This window comes from Schistocerca cancellata, chromosome 2, assembly GCF_023864275.1.
Source record: "Schistocerca cancellata isolate TAMUIC-IGC-003103 chromosome 2, iqSchCanc2.1, whole genome shotgun sequence".
In the NCBI taxonomy this organism is placed as follows: domain Eukaryota; kingdom Metazoa; phylum Arthropoda; class Insecta; order Orthoptera; family Acrididae; genus Schistocerca; species Schistocerca cancellata.
The window spans coordinates 284564404-284579421 of NC_064627.1; the positions used below are offsets into that span (position 1 = coordinate 284564404).

A 15018-nucleotide genomic window follows, 5' to 3' on the forward strand; every position below is an offset into this window, starting at 1 on the left:
CAGTGGTGAACCTCACCATGACAGTACTCTGTCGTAACGAGTTGTGTCACGTTATGCTTTGACGAACGTAGTGAGTGGAGAAGAGTTTTGAGTCGCTTTGTGCATTCTAGGGTAATGCGTTTCATGCAAACGGGCAAGTAAAGAATAAAGGACGCAGGAGCGACAGCAATAGAAAGTAAATTGAGGTGGGGTGTAGACGTCCTTGGCGGCTGCGTGGTGCTTATGCAACAGCGTGCTCGGCACTCTCTCTGACGGGCGCCGACCCGCCGCCCTTGTTCTGAGACTGTTTCATCTATATGAGCGTCCCCTTCTCCTCAGAGCTCTGGCTTTGGCGGGCGCGCTTCATAGGCACCAACACTTGTTTGACTTCGATGACTGCATCATGTTAAACTGCATATCAATGTATGTCTGTATAAGTCAGCAAGTGACATATTTATATGGAGTGCCCAGACTCACTGCGCTGTGTGGTATCAATTTCTGTTTCTTTCTCTTTCGCGATGGATCTGTCTCGGATGAATTGCTATTATCGAGTGACCTGAGGTATATTTTGGGCTACATTTTTGTTATTATGGAACACTGAGCATGAATTGCTACTTACGTCTATATTTTCTCTAGATCACTGGTTCCCATCCTGCAGTAATTACCCTCCGAGGGTAAAATAAAATTTTCTGAGTGGTAAAAAACAAAAGAGTTCTGTGTTTCGGTCACGAAACTTAATTTTTTCAAAAGGTTGTTACTGTTATCACTGTTTTGTAAGACCCTGCAACGCTCTGGCACTGGGCCAGCGTCCAGTGCCAATGTTCAGACGCACTTCTACTCTGGCTAGTGTTAAAGCCTGATGTTAGTTCCGCCACAGTTCGCCGCCACTCCACTTTTGCCCAGCCTGCGACATCCGACATCTATACGTGTTTTGGCCTTCGTTTCGCCACATGTTGAAGACACTCTCCGCAGTACTCCTCGGACACCCAACAAGTCGTGCAGTTTCCGAAATGCTCGTGCAGAGCCTCCGAGCCATCACAATCTGTCCTCGGTCAAACTCAAATAAATCGCGCGGCTTCCACATCCTGCACATGGACAGCGAGCACACTGATACTACATGCACTGTGCTTGTGTCTGACTAGCAGTCATTTCTCTCCAGGTGACAGCTGGTGTCGCCTGGACGCGTTTGTATCTACATCTACATCTACATCCATACTCCGCAAGCCACCTGACGGTGTGTGGCGGAGGGTACCTTGAGTACCTCTATCGGTTCTCCCTTCTATTCCAGTCTCGTATTGTTCGTGGAAAGAAGGATTGTCGGTATGCCTCTGTGTGGGCTCTAATCTCTCTGATTTTATCCTCATGGTCTCTTCGCGAGATATACGTACGAGGGAGCAGTATACTGCTTGACTCTTCGGTGAAGATATGTTCTCGAAACTTTGACAAAAGCCCGTACCGAGCTACTGAGCGTCTCTCCTGCAGAGTCTTCCACTGGAGTTTATCTATCATCTCCGTAACGCTTTCGCGATTACTAAATGATCCTGTAACGAAGCGCGTTGCTCTCCGTTGGATCTCCTCTATCTCTTCTATCAACCCTGTCTGGTACCGATCCCACACTGCTGAGCAGTATTCAAGTAGTGGGCGAACAAGCGTACTGTAACCTACTTCCTTTGTTTTCGGATTGCATTTCCTTAGGATTCTTCCAATGAATCTCAGTATGGCATCTGCTTTACCGACGATCAACATTATATGATCATTCCATTTTAAATCACTCCTAATGCGTACTCCCAGAAAATTTATGGTATTAACTCCTTCCAGTTGCTGACCTGCTATTTTGTAGCTAAATGATAAAGGATCTATCTTTCTGTGTATTCGCAGCACATTACACTTGTCTATATTGAGATTCAATTGCCATTCCCTGCACCATGCGTCAATTCGCTGCAGATCCTCCTGCATTTCAGTACAATTTTCCATTGTTACAACCTCTCGATACACCACAGCATCATCTGCAAAAAGCCTCAGTGAACTTCCGATGTCATCCACCAGGTCATTTATGTATATTGTGAATAGCAACGGTCCTATGACACTCCCCTGCGGCACACCTGAAATCACTCTTACTTCGGAAGACTTCTCTCCATTGAGAATGACATAGTATCGATAGTAGGTCGGTGGTGATAATGTTCTGCCTGATCAGTGTACAGGGTTGGTGATAAACTCAGAGCAGGGCAGTGCAGGGGACTTGGAATCGAGAAAAAAATTCCAAATAACCGTGCGTCAGAACTGTAGAGCTACGGCCATAAAACGACAGCCCATCATCGACGAGCGCGCCGAAGTTTACCCGGTATTGTCTGTAGTGGAGTCGGCGAAAAATCCCTGACAGCCGGCCGCAGTTGCCAGCTTCCCAGCTGTGAAGCGCAAACTGCCGCAAGCGCTGACAAATCAGCTTCAGAGCTGCAGTAACATTGGGGCATTGTCATAGAGAAGAGTAAAAGTTCGGGTTACGAAATTGGCTGATCTATAAGAGCGAAGCAGCCGCACTATCCGATTGCAGCTGCTAGGAATCTTCTGTCGCTGAGTCTACAGCGGTCGTGCTGATTTGTCCGACTAATACACTGCTATGTTAAGCAGTGATAGTTGTGTTCCAGTACTCTTGCTGTCAATCTTGTAGCTAACAGGCAGAAATATCTTAACATTTGCTGTAATAATGAGTTGAGAAAAAAAGCGTGTTTAAAATTATGTTCTTTTTTTCTTTTTAAACATTGTCGTAGTTTTCACTTATCGATGAGAATGTACTTGTTAGAATAAAAGTTCATTCGAGCTCTCTTCACATCAGCAGCAATAAAGATATGTGGCTTTCAAGAGTGATTAACAACATTTCACTTTACAGCACCACATGTCAAATATCTTACTCCAGCGCGTTTTCGTCAATACAGCATGTTACCTTAATCCTGCTCGGTAGTCCTGTTATTTTATGAAATACAATGTGGCGTGGAATAGCGGGGTACTCCTGTCTTTTACAATATTTTTCGCACAGCTATTTGAATGGAGAAATTTAATGATGGATATACGTAAATTCTACTGCTTTGTGTTCTTTATTTATATCAAAACAAGGAGAGAAACAATATTTACATTAAAAAATCAGAGAAGCGAAACAAAGCACTAAACTGATTAAAAACTAAGGTCTCGAAAATTAAGTACATAGCTTTGGTAATTAACACTAGTGCAATTGTACGCTTTAATGTCTGTAGTACAAAACTGAGTTGAAGTATTGAAGGAAATTTCTATTTCAGTCCATTTCACATACCCTGAACTTTAGTTGATTTTCATTCGTTGACACGCTCTAAGCGGGATGAACAGCTGCAGGCTGCACAAATTTTTTGTTGCAATTTAGACATACAACTTCACTCTTCTTATTAGATAATCGAGTACACAGGGAACATCTCTTCCATTTCGTAGTACCAGCTCGTAGCCCTACAGATGCCACAGTCTTATTCAGACGAGCCTCTTAGTCCTTTAGGCTAAATCTTCCATTTAGATGTGACTCTCACATATGCCTTGAAAGACGTCTCAGGAAATCAAGTCCGTAGAGTGAGCTATTGTCACTGAAGGATGAGTGAAGTAATGTGAATTTACACCAGCAATGTTGAGAATTCCAAAAAACACTGCCATTAGTCAACGACAGGCGCGCCTAATAGTTGAAAAGGTAATACATGTTTTATGTAATCCATCAACGCCTCCTTTTATTTGAGTGTGAAACAATACAATGTGTGGTTTGCCGGTTTCATTGTAATTGCTTTGGCAGTGATGCATGGACAGCCTTACTTTTCCTGAGCACATAAGAAACAAGTATAGTACAATGATTTTCCTCTCGCCGTTAAAATTTTAGCAATTTACATCAAATCAGTACCATTCGTGCCATGTCACTGTAATAGACTCAAGAGTTCAGTCTCGCAGCTATGTGCGGTCAAGGTGCTTTTCGCTTACTTGTAAAGTATTGTTTCGTTCGGAAACAGCTGTGTCGTCGGAAAATCCAGTTTCCTCATTAACACTGGGCGACACCCGTCTGAATAGCCTTTTCTGTCTAGAGTAGTGTGCTGTTAACACAGCCGCTATTCGTTGTGTGTATTTACTTCCGTCGCTGCTACTGAAACAGAACGAGAAACTCAGCTGGACTATTGACGTCGGGCTTCTTGCATTTGCAGACATGCCCGTTCGAGTATTCCAATACGAGGAGCCGTGGTTTGTTGATATTTTCGCAACGAGACAGTTTCGAGGGCATTCAGTGGTCGAGTTGGCCTTCTTCGTCGGACCTTCTTCCTAGTAAAAAGAAGAAAGGAGAAAAAAATGATGAGAAGTTGTAACAAGCTACAGTTTTATAGCACGTGCTGGATGGTGGCAAAGTTTCGCTGTCACAGTGTAAATGCATACATATTGTGGAAAAGTGAATGAAGTGCAGTACCAACAGGCCATCACAATAGAAGCAGACAGGTGGACACTAACAGAAAAAAGCCGCCCATACTGTCGCCCAGCACCCAGCGTTATGCTAGAAATAGATATTTATTTTCCGGAAAACCATATGAAAATAAACCTGAAAAGATTCGAAAACCGATTCATGGAATAATAAATAACTATTCAAAAAAGTGACTGTTTGCAGTTTTTGATATTTACATTCAATTAACAGTCACGGGTTCTACAATATCCATAATGGATAAGCTTAATAAGATGAGAAGTTATTACTGTATCTGACTACCTATGCAGAGGTGCTGGATCCAGTCTCCGACAAGCTTGTGAGATTTTACTGTGAAAGGACTGTCTGCAACAGTGTTTTCTCAGCCTTTTCACACGAAGTGTTTGAGTAAATTAGCAGTGACCTCCAAGCAATTTAAAGGACGTCAATTTAAACGTGTGCTCAATTTAACGCATCTTCTGAATAGAGTCTATAGAAATGACCTTCCATCGTACAATGATTGCTGTTTGCTGACGATGCAAGCATGGTAATCAGACCAAGCAGAAACAACATCTAGGAGCAATAAATGAAATGTTCGCTAGTATTGTTGATTACTTCCCGTATTGAAAATATTATTCACTCAGTTCTGCACAAGGCAAGATCAGTAACAATACGGTACGGGAATAAAAAGGGAATATGTACAACTAATTGTTGAAAATTTTTGCGGGAGCATATCGATCAGAAGTTCAATAGGACATGACATATATATCGTCTCCAGCGCTTGAGTTCAGCAAGATTTCCCCTTTGTGTAATTGCTGATTTTGGCGATGAAAGAATTGTAAAATTACCGTACTTTGCATGCACCCATTCATTGATATCGCTTGGAATAATTTTCTCGTGTTATTGCACACAGGGACACAAATTTTTATGTGGCCGAGCGGTTCTAGGCGCTTCAGGCTGGAACCGCGCGGCCGCTACGGCGCAGGTTCGAATCCTGCCTCGGGCATGAATGTGTGTGATGTCCTTAGGTTAGTTAAGATTAAGTATTTGTAAGTTCTAGGGGACTGATGACCTCAGGTGTTAAGTCCCATAGTGCTCAGAGCCATTTGACACAAGTTTGTTGATATTACGTGGCATAATTTTTTTATGTTATTCTACACAGAGACGCAAGGCAATCATTCAAGGCAGATGTGACGACTTGCAGAACATTGCCAAAATACTGTCTCCAAACTACTCTCAATCTCTTCAGAAAGGGACGGTTTAAAAGCGCAGGCACGCCAATTCCAGCGCCTACTCTCAGCATACATTGCTCTTGACTAACTGTCCAACAAAAAAATGGCTCTGAGCACTATGGGACTGCTGTGGTCATCAGTCCCCTAGAACTTAGAACTACTTAAACCTAACTAACCTAAGGACATCACACACATCCATGCCCGAGGCAGGATTCGAACCTGCGACCGTAGCAGTCGCGCGGTTCCGGACTGCGCGCCTAGAACCGCGAGACCACCCCGGCCGGCTAACTGCCCATCTGTCACTAATTCCCACTACACGGTCAAAGAAGACACGGCACGGCTTGTTGAGACCAAGTTCAGTTTTACAGTTGCTATTCTGAAGAATATGGTCTCACAATGAAATAGGTATGTTCGTTTATATTTCCTGTTGTTGTTGTCTTCAGTCCTGAGACTGGTTTGATGCAGCTCTCCATGCTACTCTATCCTGTGCAAGCTTCTTCGTCTCCCAGTACTTACTGCAACCTACATCCTTCTGAATCTGCTTAGTGTATTCATCTCTTGGTCTCCCTCTATGATTTTTACCGTCCACGCTGCCCTCCAATGCTAAATTTGTGATCCCTTGATGCCTCAGAACATGTCCTACCAACCGGTCCCTTCTTCTTGTCAAGTTGTGCCACAAACTCCTCTTCTCCCCAATTCTATTCAATACCTCCTCATTAGTTATGTGATCTACCCATCTAATCTTCAGCATTCTTCTGTAGCGCCACATTTCGAAAGCTTCTATTCTCTTCTTGTCTAAACTATTTATCGTCCTTGTTTCACTTCCATACATGGCTACACTCCATACAAATACTTTCAGAAACGACGTCCTGACACTTAAATCTATACTCGATGTTAACAAATTTCTCTTCTTCAGAAACGCTTTCCTTGCCATTGACAGTCTACATTTTATATCCTCTCTACTTCGACCATCATCAGGTATTTTGCTCCCCAAATAGCAAAACTCCTTTACTACTTTAAGTGTCTCATTTCCTAATCTAATTCCCTCAGCATCACCCGACTTAATTCGACTACATTCCATTATCCTCGTTTTGCTTTTGTTGATGTTCATCTTATATCCTCCTTTCAAGACACTGTCCATTCCGTTCAACTGCTCTTTCAAGTCCTTCCCTGTATGAACCCAAATGCATCAATTGAAATATAAAAAATTAGTATTTTCTGCGCCAGAAGAGAGGAAAAAGGGTGAAAAATCAAAGTCTGAAAGATCTCCACTCCAAGTAATCCGATCTTCCTAAACCTATGGTTGCAACAAAGCACTAAGTGCAGTCAAAGAATTAAGAATGTAGCAGTCCAGTTGGCATGGCTGCACAGAAGTTTGTCAAACTTCTGGGGCAGGATAAGTTTCGTCTTGGTTTCTAGACTGTTAAGAGTCGATTGTACCCGGCAGTTTTTGATGTTTTGGATGGCTACCAACATTCGTCTTGTCGAATGCTGGGCTGTGTTATACTTGAAGAACTCAAAGAATATAGATTTCAAAACTTTTTATGGATCTTTATAATTACAGCAGTCATTTATTTTCTATAGAATCCATTTACATGATCAGATGCGAAGTTTTGTAAGCAAACGCTGTTACACGTATTATAAGTTGAATAAGCGTTTTTAAAGTTTATTTCCTGTTTCTTCATTTTGAGGAGAATTAATTAATGGCATTTTTGCTGGTTATTTTGGTTTATTATTAACCAGTAATCAACTGGAATTTCTCAAGTTCTCTGACATCAAATATGGCAGTTTTGTATCTTACCCCGCCTAGCATCAGTTTTGCGGACGTCAATGCCTGCTCTAAGGGTAATGTCGTGTGTCCGTCCTCGATCTTCTTGTAGGCAGTTGTTTAAAAAATTGGCGTATTTACAATAGCCTCATAGTTCATTTGCCTTGTAATGAAGTTTGTTGTGTAGAATCAAGGATAGTCTGAAAACAATAGTAACGTTCATAAAATAACTGTAGGAACAAAAATAGCCTCCACTATCCTCAATTCAACCTTATTCTTGCTCAGAAAGGAGGTAAGTACGTCATCATAAAAAAATATGTGACCACCTTTTCTTGCGAATTTAAGATGCGGGCAGAAAATGAAAGTTTCAAAAAGTAATTTAAATCATTTCCTCTTGACAACTCTCTCAACTATAGAAATGAACTTATGAATGGAGGGCTATGTAAGCGGTTAGGTAATACTTAGCATATTTTGTATTATATTAAGATAAAACAAGCAGCTATGGAATTGGCCAGCATGTACCCATGTTTTCGCAGAGAAAATGCAGATTATTTGTAGACCTACTGACACTTGAATTGAGTTACGCCAACTACGCTTTCGCATCTTAGCGAGTTGTCATGAATATGATCCAAGGGGCAGGCAGATATCTGAACTAAACTAAATTCGGCTCGATGACAGCCGCTTCCTTGGTGATTCGCTCTGAGGAATCCAGGTGGCCGCAGAAATCACTAGCTTGTACCCGCTCCCTTCTTTCATCGTAACACAACACAAGCACGATACTACATACGCCCATTAAGATCATCTACACTCAACAGATACACTGAAGGCACAACTCTCAAGAGTTCGCGAAGGAAAGTTTCCTTTGTGCTCAAAGGACGGAAAACACCAGAATTAGGTGTCTGAACTTGTTCCCGGGGTCTCCCAGCCAGTCACGTCTTTTAGCTCTCTGTTTCTGAAGACTGTTGCTGTACTTAAGCTAGTAGTTAGTGATCGGTGTAACAGTGTAGACCTGTAACATTATGCCGTCCATATTCGACTGCGCCTGGGAAGATGACTGTTTATGGTATAAAATAAACAGTTATCTGTACCAGTCACTTTTATTTTCTAACCTTACACTGACATATTCAGATGGATTAGTGAGTTACATTAGGATTCCTTTATTTTGATGTAGCCAGCTGTCCTGTCTTAATCTTCGTTTTGGAGATATTCCAGGAAAAAGAACACTGAGGTCGTTATAAATACACATTTGTACTATGAAATGACACACAAACATTAAGCAAAAAATTGTTTTGTTGAAAACTTGAAATGCAGCTTACTTGTTTCGGGTCTGCGTGCTATTCAGTGACACAAATGTATAATTGTAACAATCCTGAGCGTTCTTACTGTTGGAACATCTCCGAGATGAATTACAGCGGGCTACAACGAGAAAAATAAATTCGACAGTAACCCACTGATCGACGGGGTTTTAAAGCACTCGAAACGCGTTGTGAAAGAAAGTGAAATAACTGTTTATTTTTGTATCAGAGTATGTCTTAATACCGATCCCAACAGATTCTTGTCATGAATACAGAAACTTTCGTTTGCTCAAGATAAAACGGTATTTACTCATGTGAAGAAGAGAAGAACAATAATTGTGAAAACAGACAACAATGCCTTCCGCGTCCCCGTTTTATTTTGTAATTGTGAAATTACACAGTAAGTACTGCGTATTTTATCGACCCAAATTCTTTAAAAAAAATCAGGACAGGCTTTCATATTCTTGCTTACGCGCACTGTAGACTATTTTGTGGTAAGTTCCTCGCGACCAAACTGTGGAGGCCATCGGTCCCTAGGCTTACACACTACTTAAATCTAACTTAAACGAATTTACGCTAGGGACAACATACATACTCATGCCCGAGGGAGGACTCGAACCTCCGACAGAGGGAGCCGCGCGAACAGTGGCAAGGCGCCCTAGACCGCGCGAGGCTGTAGACAATTTCGTTAATGTAGCAGATCCTAGTAAAGCAATATTGTTCGTCTCCTGGAATTAAGGAGACTTTTGATAGAATGCATCGTTCGGGGCATGTACATTCGTCAAGAATGGCTTTAGGACGTTTAGAAAGGAAGTCGGAAAAAAGTGCAAAAAATCTGCGGGCAAAGTATATTCCACACCAACAGTTTATCTCTGTGATTCGACAATAATTTGATGCTACAAAGTGATGTCATATGTTATCGTAAGCAGTTAGTTTCCAAGTTCAGATAATACGATTGATAGGCGAGGTTCTCAGGTGTCAGTAGTATTGTTTGCGAATTGATACTGATCTAGATTAGGTAGCTCCTGTAGGCTGACGTCAAATGTTCCACACCTGTCAGAGAAGAGAATTAGTTGTGTCACAGCTGTGACGCTCAAAATGAACAATATTGTTCGCAGCGACATGATTCTGATAGGGGCAACGGGCGGAAGCCGTTATTATTGGCGCCAATCCCGTACCCCTTTATCATTACGTCATATAGCCGTATAACGAACACAGGCATTGCAGTAATACATAATCATCGTCTTACATTATGGGATTCGACAGCTGCTTGTTCCTCAGAGTAATTAAATCATTAAAAATCGTAAGTCATCCTTTACCTTGTTTACAACAGAGTAAACTGCACAACAATGGAGCCCTTTTCTATACTTGGGATTGTTCGTGACTGCCGAAATGAAACGTTGTTTATGTCAAGCAAGACCTCATCAGTGCTGTACACACAAGAGAGAATTACCAGTACAAATTTTGTACATTTGTAAAAGTTATGCCGGACATTTCAAGGTATGCATTCAGTCCATAAGATGTGGAATCTAGTAGTAATGCCTGCGGACGATATTAGTTGGAAGCCTCGGATCCAGTCTCTTGTATTGTAAGCATTAAGAGATACCGATATTCCAGGAAGCCCAATTTGCAATTTCCATCTTTTGTATAATTTTTTTTCCTGTGTTACAATTTTTTGCAAATGTAGTTTATGATGTCCTAACTGCACAATAATGACCTGGTGGGCAGTAATAGTTCCAACGTAAGTTTTTTTGCAAATCGTACAGTGATCAATAACAAGGTGTTACCAGACAAAAGCTACGCTTATGTTGAGTCAGGTCTTGAGAAGTTTTGAAAATGGTTCATAGTTGCTGCTTTAAATGGTCGGGAATGTAAAGTAGTGCACTTCACAAAATGCAGAAACATATCATTTTCTGACTACAATATCAGTAAAAAGCTATTCGAATCAGTCGACTCGCGTGTACTTGCAGGTGTAACAGTTGGCTCAGTTGTAGTAAATTAGTTGGCAAACTTCGGTTCATTGGAAGGATTTTGAAGAATATTAGTCGATTGTGTGGGACCCATACCAAGTAGGATTAACAGGCAATATTGAATGCATAGAAAGAAGGGCACCACGAATAGTCACAAGTTTGTTAGACTGGTGGAAATGCTGAGAAGCTAGAACTGGCCGCTTCAAGAATCAGTATTAAATGAGGAATTTAAGAATATTCTGCTGACCTGTATCTATTGCTCCTGTAGGGACTGCAGAGATGAAGTTAAGACTAATTAGGCACGAGATGAAGTTAAGACTAATTAGGCACTATATGTGCAGAGATATGTAAGTAGTTATTTTTCCCGTGGTCTATAATTACACAAATGGAACGAGAAGAAAACCTTGTGATATAACGGCAAGTATCCTGTGACAGTGGATGTTGATGGAGATGCATTCTATTCTTTTTGCAGCACCACATTCTCACTGTGCTGTCTCTGTTGTAAGTAAATGCGGAGAGTTATTAGGCAAGCTGCTTGCTGTCTGCCCCCCCCCCCCCCCCCCCCCCACACCACCACCACCACCACCCAAGTTGCAAACTGTTTTCGTGTACAGTAGCTCTTTTTTGAGCAACTACATACGCAACTGATATGTTGACATATTGTTGAACTTATTTTGTGAGTTGATAGCTGTTGGAAATAATGTTAGAAATAACTAATTCCACCCACGTATTTGTTTAAACTCAGTGGACAATAAATTCTAAGTGCTGGAGACAGAAAGTAGTTTAGTGATGATGCCTTACGGGACCGTTAAATTTTGTAAGAATTTGCCATGACTAGTGCCAGCTTCATGCACAAAACTATTTAGTGAATTCATTTTTCCTTTAAGTAGGCTGTATTTATTCACGAAATAGTCTATATATCTACCACAGTCAGCAGATTTTGGACTTTTTTCCCACTTCTCCTTTGTTTGCACTGTGCAAAGTAGTGTGCATTCATCAATGTCTTGTGCATTGTACGTACTACACGGTAAATGCATACTGAAACTAATTTTATTGTGTTCTCTTACCAAAGTGTGTTGTGTGAGACAATGTTTGATCAACATAAAGGCCGAAATAATAATAATAATAATAATAATAATCTCATCAGTAGAGATGTAGACACTCTTAATAAATACGGCCTATCTAAAGAAAAAATATCAGTAAATAAATATAATATGTTTGTATGGCACATCACATTTATTGATGAATTGACTTAAAATCATAGCTGGTGGTGGTGTTGGTGGTGGTGATGATGAAAGTGTTATTTAATCTGTTCAGGTTAAAGATACTGAGATTCATCATACTTTAAAACACTTTTCCCCTTGCATGCTATCACTGACTTTAAATCTTATTACGGTATCTTCAAGTATTTCAAAAATATTTAAGTTAACATCGGCAACTCGGCCTGACCATTGGCTTTATTTACATATGAGGTAGTTAATTTGTATTTTCTGCATTACCATGGTCTGACGTTTTCGACACACTGATGTTAATTGTTGAATGTTGTGCTGACAGGCATACTACGAAGCTACACGTCCGCACACGAGTGCCATCGTGTCAACAGTGCTGACCAATGGCCACCAACACCAGCTTCAGCACCAACACCAGCACCAGCACCAGGTGCAGCCGCAGCGCTCGGCATCTGCATCCTCGTCTTCTTCGTCATCGGCGGGTGGTGCGGTGTCAGCTGCCACACCCACCCCTGTGGTTGCGCCAGTGCCAGCACCTGCACCCCTTATCCCATCCGGCAGTCACCAGGTCGCTCCCTCTCAGCAGGTCCAGCCGGCAACGCACGCGAGCCGTGCCGGTGCAGGAGCCCGCAGCAAGCGTGAGTCACCACTGGACCTGTCAGTGAAGACAGTGCGCCAGTCGGCCGACTCCACTGCCAAGGATGACCCCGACCTGGCAGCGGCTCTGCACGGTGCCAAGGTGCAGCTGCCACCCCTGCAGCTGCCCTCCAGTGTCGCTTACCCCACCATTGACCCTCGTGGGCGACAATCTGCTGCACACAAGGTCGACTTTGTGCCCAACTTTGGTTCTGCTCAACACCCACACCACACTTACGATGCACAGCGTCTCCAGCAAAACCACCTCCAGGTAACAGCAAGTTCTCTCGCTCAATTATTCTCATCTATATCAGAATCGCCTAGGGGTTGGCACTTGCGAGCCAAGGCAGTTAGTGCTTTTGGTGCAGAGATCGTGGATATAAAACAGTCTTGCTTGCTGGGGACCAGATCTGGGGCTTTAAATTGCTTTATGTGACACACAATTTGTCTGTGAGTTTTGGAATAAACCTTACCTAACCACAGTTTGTGCATAACTGTCTCAAACATGGATCGTAACTTTTGTCTTGCCTCATAGCTAAATGAGAATCCTTTCTTATGTAACACTTGCAGTTCCGTACACTTTCCTTTTCTGCAAGCACTTTTATGGGAGCAATGTGTTCACAAATGTTTGTGCAATTAGGATGATGTAATGTACTTAGTAAAGGATGGACTAAACATTTTTTCGCAATTAGGATGATGTAATGTACTTAGTAAAGGATGGAGTAAACATTTTTTTGCTGTTTGTTTATATATTGACCACATATAGGCTACTTAAAATTCAGAATTTAAAATTTGTTGTCTAGCTGTCGATTTACACTTTTTTTTTTTTTTTTTTTTTTTTTGCAAATGTTAGCTGTTCCTAACATGATTATAATACGTTTTATAAATATGTACAAACAAGCATAGTTTGCATATGGTATAAAGAGCATGTTGCTAGAGTATATTTATATTAGCTTGTTCTAGGCCGTATAAAATACTTGGGTTAGCGTACATTCCACGGATTTGCATGATACTGTATTCGATTGTCAATTTTAAGCGTTATATACCAGTTGTGGCTTTGAACATTCAAATAGGGCATTGTATTAAAAATTAGAAAAATATGTGGGATGAAAAATTTCAGGACACTCACTGCGGGGATGTAATTTTGATTCTGTAAAGCTTTCCTTTCTTTACAGGATGTAATAGCTCGCATGTTACTAATGAAAATACGACAATACACAGACTGTTGTAATGACCTGTATTTCTGTTGTTAACATAACAGTGCCTAATAACCTGTTAACGTCTTCAGTTTTCTTACAAAATTTCATTTTCTTGTGCCATAATTTTTAACGTGCATAAATTTTGCATAACATAGCTTTCGTTGCTCCATGTACATTTGCTAGACCCCAAACTGTGAATTTAATCTCTGTCAAGTTTGCATTTTTTCTAATACTGCAATTGGTGTTCACTCTGAGAACACTTCTTGTGAGTGTAAAATGCTGAATTATATTGCATTGCATTTTGTGTTAAACCGTAGAATTGTGGATGAACAGAAGTGACAGAAAGAAATGAGATATCCTCAAGCATTGTGGTATTACTAGCATTTGGGTTGATGAATGCGTCATTGCGTTTCATTTTTCTGTTGCAAACAGAATTGTAATAAAAAACTGTATTGCTTGATGATTGTTCTTGTTTCTGTTCGTTCTTATCTGTGCACATAATGTAATGAGATTGAATAGAGAATCATCAGAATGATGTGGCCGCTGCAGTCTTCAAATTGAAGTCTTGAAATTGCAGTACATTGATCAGTACTGAATGTCTTTCAATCAATATTAGCCTTAGCTAGCTGATGACACCCTGTTTAATGTGTCTCATGTGCGCAGTAAAAGAGATTACGAGTTCCTGTACACCAACATTTCAGTGATCTTTTTTAAATGATTTTGTGATGCCTACAATTGACATTTTCTTTATTGGATGTATGACTAAAATTTTGGCTTAGTGCCATTTTCAAGTATCTAATATGCAAGCATTACTTATTGAACGCATTAATATTGCTTACAGATTAAATGTAACAACACATCATACCCAAACATAGGCTGGGAGGATTATATAACAGAAGATTTTACTCCTCTGTTGTAGTTATTGTATTTATGACTGCATGTAACAGCCATAAAATAAATTGGAAACATTTTTCATTATTATCAGGGCATTTTACTTTTCAGCAGTTTTTGAAAAGCTCTATATAAAGTTAATGTCTTTAACATACATTACTAGGAAATATAGCTTTGCAGCAACTACTGATTAGTAATGTGCTCTCATAACAATGAAAAAAATTTTTGAATTTACTTTATGACTATAACATGCAGTCATAATTACAACATAGTAGCAAAGAGGTATTAACAAATGTTGTATAAAGTTAGTTATATGTCTCCTAGTATATTTTGGGATATGACTTGTTTTTATATTTAACTCATAAGTGATAT

At 40.7% G+C, this 15018-nt stretch overlaps 1 protein-coding gene across 1 annotated transcript in view; it reads left to right on the forward strand.

Moving 5' to 3' along the window:
• LOC126153279 (uncharacterized) overlaps positions 1-15018 on the forward strand; it is a 63823-nt gene that overhangs the window by 22383 nt on the left and 26422 nt on the right. Inside the window, exon 5 of the mRNA XM_049916061.1 lies at positions 12246-12827. Within this exon, the coding sequence (XP_049772018.1) occupies positions 12246-12827 (582 nt within the window). The remainder of the gene's footprint in view (positions 1-12245; positions 12828-15018) is intronic.